The sequence below is a fragment of the Microtus ochrogaster genome, unplaced genomic scaffold (assembly GCF_000317375.1).
Source record: "Microtus ochrogaster isolate Prairie Vole_2 unplaced genomic scaffold, MicOch1.0 UNK44, whole genome shotgun sequence".
Classification (NCBI taxonomy): Eukaryota; Metazoa; Chordata; class Mammalia; order Rodentia; family Cricetidae; genus Microtus; species Microtus ochrogaster.
Window position 1 is genome coordinate 2,595,352 of NW_004949142.1, and position 7,762 is coordinate 2,603,113.

At 55.0% G+C, this 7,762-nt stretch overlaps 1 protein-coding gene across 4 annotated transcripts in view; it reads left to right on the forward strand.

Moving 5' to 3' along the window:
• Nucleotides 1-1,338: 1,338 nt before the first annotated feature.
• The window catches only part of Mpp2 (membrane palmitoylated protein 2), a 34,134-nt gene continuing 27,710 nt past the window's right edge, over nt 1,339-7,762 (forward strand). For 2 of the 4 annotated variants that reach the window (XM_013354447.2, XM_005369137.2), the window contains exon 1: nt 6,962-7,101. In XM_013354447.2, the coding sequence (XP_013209901.1) occupies nt 7,020-7,101 (82 nt within the window). In that variant the 5' untranslated portion in view covers nt 6,962-7,019. Of the gene's footprint in view, nt 1,516-1,990; nt 2,011-4,206; nt 4,271-6,961; nt 7,102-7,762 lie in introns of those variants that run through there. The other 2 variants (XM_005369138.2, XM_026790179.1) reach the window with 2 other exon arrangements.

The following is a 7,762-nucleotide window of genomic DNA, read 5'->3' on the forward strand; positions in this document are numbered from 1 at the left end:
AGAGGCAGCAGAAACAAAAGTAACACACCTTTACATAAAGTAACATTCTGCAGCATAAACAAATGTATGTAACACATCTTTGCCTAGTTAAAGTACCGTTCCACAGCACAAGTGAGTGGTTGAGAGCGGGTGTAGTCTCGGCAATGGGAGGGAGGAGACCTCTTGTCCTGAGTTCAATTAGGAAGATCTTCTAGTCTAACTACAAAAGTTTGGAGTGCTCTGGGAAGCATTTTTCCTCAGACAGAAGCCTGTAGTTCCAATCACTACCATCTGGGGTCGCCACAAAGCTTTCTTCTCCTTCCTTAGTAATATGGTCAGCTTCTGAACATGGCTTTTTAGTATTTTGACCGTCTCTGACTTTTCCTTGTATCTCTTCCCAACTTTTACTCTTTGTGAACAGAGTCTGCTTGGATCACGTCTAGGGATGGATGCTCAAGCTAACTCATTTTCGAGATTTCCAATCAAGTTTCCAGGACGCAATCCATTTCTGATCTTAGGAGCCCAGTTAGCAAGGGAGAGAAACTGTTTGGTTGCCAACTTTGCACATATTCCAGAGGGCAGCAAGGGGGAGCAGGGGACTCCCAGTTTAGGGAAATACCCGGGTTGCACAGACTGAATGAATGCTGTTTTCTACACCGCAGCCACCAATAGTTAGAGGCTGTGCAGCATCTTTTACTAGCAGGTCTGGGTGGAGCCAGAAACTGAGAAAGGCGGGCTAGTGGGCTTAACCCTTTGTTTTCTTTTTTCTTTTTCTTTTTCCTTTTGGTGGCAGAGATAAAACCTAGGGCCTCCTGCATGCTCTACCCACCAATGGCGCCCCCAATCGCAACTTACACTTACGTGTTGAAAATGGGACTCAGGAAGAAGAGAGTGTTACTTTTGTCCTTCCACAGAAGCATGGACCAACTCCATGCGTCAAGGCCTAAATTAGGGTCTTGGTCCCCTTCATGAAGACACAGCCCTTTTTTATTTTTTGGTCCAAATTTTCTTGGAAACCCGGTATGCAGGTATTTGTCATCTGAATGTTTAACGCCACCCTCTGGATGAGCTCCGCCGGGAGTTAGTGTCCTAATGTCCCATTCCTTTTCCAAACTGAATCAGGAAAGCGTGCGTGGGACCAGAATTCTGGACCAAGCGAGTGTGTGTGTGTGTGTGTGTGTGTGTGTGTGTGATGATTCCACCAGGCTCAGGTTTTCCACCATTGCCCTTTTAAAGAATTCCTGGGCGCCAAGTGACACTCATTGGTGCTTCTCCGCGTTGGAGGGGGTGGGGGTGTCGTGGGCTTTGAGGTTTGCTAACCACTACCACCCCGCCCACCCGCCTGCTGCCGTGAGATTACTTTACAGTGGTCGGGAGGTTGCTGTATCCCTTCCGAGTCCCAGCCCTCTTCTGTCTCCGCCCCTTCGCGCCTAGGCGGCCTTGCCGCTTTAAGAGCGCGGCTAGCGATTGACAAGCAATAACCGTGGAGCGCCCGGCTGCAGAGTCGCCAGGAGCTAGGGGCTCCCCAAGACGCAGGTAGGTATCCCCAGGCCTCTCGGCCAGCATCCACCTCAGAATCCCTGCCTTCTTTTCGACCTGACACTGCATTTGGGGACCCAATTCTCTAGGTCCAAACTCCCGGGCCCCTTTCCCAAGCCGACCCCCTCCCTCTCCAGCCTCAGCCCCCTGTGCTCTCTCTTTCTCAGGGATGAGGGTGAGGAGAACTGAATCCCTCATTCCAGGGATGCTGGTTTCCATCCCAGAGTAAGGGCTCCAGAGGGACACCGGGCACAGGGGTGCTGAGCTGAGGGGAGCCCAGGTATTGGCTCGGGGTCTGTGCAGGGTTTGGGGGAGACTTCGGATCCCGGCATTACGTAAGAGCCGTGCTGCCGGCGCTTCCGGCCTTGGGGGAGCTAGACTGAGACTGTGCTGGGTCCCTTGGCACTCTGCACCCCAAGAGGCCAACATCTCGACCTTCCTGGGAGGGGGTCCTGGGAAGAGCTGCCCCGCTAACGCTGCAAGGAACAGGAGGTTGCCGGGTCTCGGGGGGCCAGGATTTAATGCCTGGGGACTTCAGAGGGAATTCGTGCCAGAAGCGAGGAGCCAGGGTCAGAAAGTTAGGTCAACTAAGAGGCTGGTGGGGAAATGAAGACTGGGGGTGGGGAGTGGGGATTGAGGGGGGGTGGGAAGCAGTCATTCAGTGACCTCATCCCCTGGTCTCTGAGGGCGCGCTAGCAAAGAGCCTTCTTTGATGGCTCGCAACACGCCCCCTCCTTCCTGGGTCCTAGCGCACAGCGGTTTAGGACTGAATTGGAGGGGCGGGGGAGGTCTGATTGTGAGTGCAGGCACGTCCTCCTGCTCCCTAGACCCCATCCTCCGCTCCTAGTTACGACCAGCCCTCCCCACAACCCTACCAGGCTCCAAAGTGCCTTTGTCAGGCGTTCCTCTTTCTCACCTCTCTGTGTCTGCACTGATGGAGGGGTGGGTGGGAGACTGGAGGAAACCTCCCCCTTTGAAGCTGGCGGGCTTCACCTACAGACAGACACCCTGGGGATGGGGAAAGATGGATAGCTTGGTGGCGGTGGAGGTGGGAGTGGGAGGGTACCTGGACTTAGGCTTTTGGATGCTGAGGTGTTGGGTCCGTGATGACTGGGCCTGGGGACCTTGGCATGGAACCAGGCTAGCTTGCCTGGCACTGCCGTTCTCCTGTGGGCACAGCCGGCCCCGCCCTCTCAGAGACTTGGGTGGGGGTGGGGCAGAGCGAGCCGACACCGTGGGAACCAACTCCTCAGGGAGCAAACCCGGGCTCACTGGGCAGGACTCCCGAGCCTAGGGTTTCATACAGGCTCCTCCCTTGCTTCTTCCCTGTCTCCTGGCTCCGGGAAGAGTTACCCCGCAGCCAGCACCTTTACTAGGAAACAGGGCCTGAACTATGAGAGGGTACCCCCTGCTCTCTAGGAAAGGGCAGGGGAGTTGGCACAAGGGACACTGGCTGGCACGGTGGAGCCTGGACATTTCCCCCAGTCAGTGGAGCTAGTGTGAGCGCTCCCCCCCCCCCCCGCAAGTTCAATGCTTCTGGAGAAGATCCAGGAGGAAAAGGAACTGGTCTACTCAGCTTTGTGGTTTCTGCCTCCAGAGCTGAGGTCATTAGTTTAGGCTTGCGAGAAGGAGCAGAGAGACGGTTAGTAAAGTTAGTAACTGCTCCTCATTTTGGATTCTTGGGTGGAGATGGAGTGGTCCTGTGTCTCCCCCCCCTTGTCGGGGTGCAAAAGGCTTTAGTCTTAAAGTGGGCACTGCCAGCTGCTTCCCCCTACTCCCCCCCACCCTTGCTGTGAGCCACTGCCTCCTGTTGTCATGGCAACTAGGGAATTAGGGTTTTAGCCAGTAGCACATGCCCAGGAAGGCAAGGGGAGAAGAGTGGTGGGTCACCCCATTATCCTTTCCAGGGAGGATGAAGGAGCCACTCTCGACTTGGGGAGACCCTGGGATGGGCAGTGGGGTTTCAGACTCTATGTCTATTTATGGCTGCAGAACCCCCTCCCCGCCCTGCCCCAATTCTGGACCTGGTGGATGAGAAGGGGGAGAGAGAGAAGCCAGGACAGTGGGAAAGGAAATAGAATTTCTGTCAGCTGGACACCAGTGTTCATGGGACACCCAAAGGTTCTAGGCCTGGGGCCTAGAGGTGGGTAATGGAGTCCGTTCTTGTTCTCACGGAGCTTCCCTTCTGGGGACACTTCCCGCTTTTGCCTTCTATTCAGGACTCACACTTAATCTCCTTCCAGAACCAGAAAGAAATATTATATTTTGTTTGTTTGTTTTTGAGCTGTTTCCCAGGCTGGTTCAAATCCCTGGGCTGAGGGGCCCTTCTGTCTTGACCTGAGTGGCTGGCACTACAGCACAGGTGGGCATCGGCATGCCCAGTGAGAAATACTTTTTCCTTATGCATCATAAAGCCTAGGTTTTCACTGTAGCTCTACCAGCTGTGGGGCTTGGGAAAATCCGATTAGCCTTTGATCCTTCCTGTCTCTCCCACCTCTGAGAAGGGGCGTGCTATCTGCTCTTCTTGCCTTCCAGGGCACTTGGGGTCACTCTGCTAATCCAACCCCCCATTTCTGGGCGATGCTCTCCTCCTCCTATGTGGCTGTTCCTGAAGAGGATGCCCTTCCTAGTATCTCATGTCCCTGGCTTTGCCCTGTACCTTCTCATCCTCCTCTCTCCCTTCTCTAGGAGACTGATTCCAGAGTCCTCGCTGACCTCACCATGCCAGTTGCCGCCACGAACTCCGAGTCTGGTAAGAAGAGGGTGAAGCTGCCAGCCTACCTTAGTGGTTGGGGGGGTGCAGCAATAGGAGCTGGGCATTTTGTACTCCTCCCCAGTCATACCACATGCAGTCACTCAGTAATTCATTCAGCTGCCTCCTCACTGGGATCAGAGAGAGCAGAGTAAGACCCTCGCTGGCTCCAGGTAGCGCTGGGTTACATAGCACAACTCACCTGCTGAAGCCCCGGGTGCCCGCTCCAGAGATGGTGCACACTACAGCTGGCCAGGAATGGCAGGGAAGTGCCCAGGATGTGGGGAGGAATCTAGGATTTGGAGGATTGTACAGGTTGGAGGAACTTAGAAGTCCATAGTATATTCTGCCTACCAGGAGGCTAGGAGGCAGGACAACTATAGTAGGTGTAAATAGAGAGACAAAAACCCCAGGTAGGAATGCTTGCACAAAGTACAGCCCTTAGACTACAGAGGCTGCAAAACCCAGGAGCCGGCTGGGGACTGCCTAGCCCGGACTTCTGAAAGAGTTGAAGGGCTATGAGAGAGGAGAACTCATTGCTGCAGAGGTGGCTGTAGTCAGCCGGCCACCTCCCTTGGAGGACTTGTTTCCTCTGAAACAGAGTGGCAGGATGGAACTGGTGGTTTTAATTTTGCTCCTAGATCTCCCAGACTCTGATGATCGCAGTGGGCCCCACCCACCTGCATTCATGCCCCAAAGTCTAAACCGCACCCCAGTGGTTCCTAGAGTGTTTTCCGAGACCCACCAAAATTAGGCTCCTTGTTTAGAAAGCTCTGGCTACAGCTGTGAGATGCCCTGAGAAGGCCTGAATTCTTCACAGTGGATCCTGCTGCTCCTTCGGCAAAGCATCCAGGTCCCCAGTTTGGATAGAACAAATCCTTGTTCCTACCCTCTGAGAAAATGAAGAACCTAAACTGTGACCCCTTTGCCGCATTCCCCCCGCCCCCAGGAAAGGCTCATTCTCCATACTATGGAATGTCCCCAGCTTCTAGGAGGGCTCGTGTTTTTCTCCTGCCCCCCCACCTCTCCCCCTGCTCTAGTCACCAGCTAGCCCGCTCTAAAGCTGCTTAGGAGTGAATGAGACCCATCCCTGAGCTTGTGATTAAAGGCTTCTCATCTGGGGCTGCAAGTAAACCTATTAACAGTGACCCGAGGGGCTGCATAGGGCATAGGCTCCAGCTGCAGGACACTTGATGGGGGTACACAGGATGGGGAGCCCTTGCCTATGAGTGTGCCCTGAGTTTTCAGACACCCCCTGGTGCCCTGTTCTCCTAGATGGAGTGCTGTGAACTGTTCATTGCTTCTATATCCAAAGGAAGAAGTACAGTGTGCTCCCTTTCCCTAGCCGCCCCTCTGTGGACTTCTCAGCCTCAAAATCTAAGGGTGCATCCTGCCCCTTATCATTTGGTGGCTATTGTACTTCCCATGGGTCTGACAGAGACCCAGCTGTGCCCCTCATCTGAGGTCAGGCTCCTCCCCACCCCCCACCTCCCACCACACCACCCGCTTCCAGGGGGGCATCCCTGTTTTGGGCTCTGCAAAGGTGAAACTAGTAAAGTTCCTTCTCCATCCCTTCCCCATGGATCAAAATGGCCCTTGTTATTATGGGAGGGCTCACTCTTACTTTAGTTAAGGAGAGTTTGGAAGCTGCGTGGGTGGTAACACACACAGCTTGGGAGTTTAGACATCCTGCGCTCACTTCCGGCCCCACTGTTTCTTCTTTCTTCACCAGGCTCACTCCTCTCCTTGAATCAAGGTGAGGATGTGGGCCCGCATTCAGATGAGGCTGTCCCTTTAAATATCTCTGCCATCCCTGGGTTACCGTCCTTGTGTGTAATCCTGCCTGCTGCCATGACAACCAGGGGTGCAAGGCGACCTGGTGCCAGTCCTCTGGGAATGGCTGACTGGAGGTGGCAGCAACAGCAACAGCAGTGCCCTCGTAGTGGCCTCACGGGTACGCATGCGTTCACATGGAGTACAGGGTCGTCACTAAGCCCCTTGCTCTTGCCCACTTTTATTCTTGCTGCCCCTTTTTCTTCCCCCAGTTCTAAGGTGCCTGGCTTGCTCCAGGACATCATGCTTCACCTGATGGATAATGATGGCAAAAGGGAGAAGCAACTACTAAGCTAGAGTTAAGGGGCGGGTCCTTTACTGCTCGGTGGGTACCACCATTCTGTCTCTCCCTCCACCCGCCGCCCACACTGTGCCCCAGTGTATGATGGCATGTGAGGTTAAGACACTTGCCTCTTGTCAAATGGTATTACTGCCTTCCTGCACCTAGAGCTGTTCTTGAAGGCTTCCTTCGGTTGAGGGGGTTATTGTAAAGAAGCTAGCCTGGCGTCGGGGAGAGGGTGAAGGTCAGGAGCAGGTAGAAGTCAGCATCAGAAGTAGAGGAGGGACATCCATATGAGAGAGGTAGGAAAGCAGACGGGAGTCAAGCTCTGCCGGGAATTTCCCAATCCTGAGGGACTTACCCCAGTCTCGTCGCCATCTCCCTACCTGCACTGGTGACGGGGATCAGGCCAGTTTAGCATGACTCTCTCCTGCCACCTCCCTTCTCCCACCCATTACCGCCCCCTCCTCACCAACAGGCTTTTGGCCAATCAACAAGGCGGTCAAGGAGGCGGAGCCTTGCTATTGGCTGATCCTGCAGCGCTCTGAGAGTCCCGCCTTCTTTAGCTCAGCCCGCGTCTGGCTGGGAAGGCGCCGACCTCGCGGGAGACTGTTCCAGGATTGCTAAGGGGTCGCCATGGCCTGCAGCCCAGGCAGTGGGGCTTCCTTGGAGGGGATTTCCCTGGGCTCCTCTGAAGAGGCAGAGCTTCGCAGGGAAGGTAGGAAGAGGAGTGGGGAGAGGTCAGGGGAGGGGTACTTACCCTTTGACTGACCCTCTCATAGTGGTCTCTGGGGCACCTGGGCAGCAGTGCCCTTAGGGGAGATCTGGACGCCCACAGGCCAGAAGAGCTGATCTGGCAGAGGACATTACTCCCCCCTGCTCAGTCCCCCACCCTCAATAGCTGATTGTCTGGGCAGACAGTGAGCAGGCCCGGGGACTGTGGACGTTTGGCAGACTGGGAAGGGCTCTGACTTGCCTTCTTTGAGAGCCCTGGAAGGACCTTGTAAGTCTTGGTCCTTGCGAGTCGGGACCTAGAAAGGAAGGGTCTGGAGGCAGACTGGGCTGTGGTTTATGGAGAAGATGGGGAAGAGGAGCGGGAAAGGAATGGGGTTCAGGAGCCCTAAACCATCCTCCCCAAGCTCCAATCTTAGGGCCCCCTCCTGTCCACCATCACTCTTTGGAGGAGGGGAGCTCTGGCTGGACTAGGGAGAGGCGACAGGGAGCCTATTTCCCCACTCCCCCTCCTCCAGGGCTTGGATGCTGTTATGTAGAAGTAGGCGTGGGTGGCAGAGTAATGATACCCCTGCCCATCTTTGCTCCCAGCTGGGAACACTGATTTTTTTCCTTCCTTCCACCCCCTGGAGCTCCCTCCCACCTCC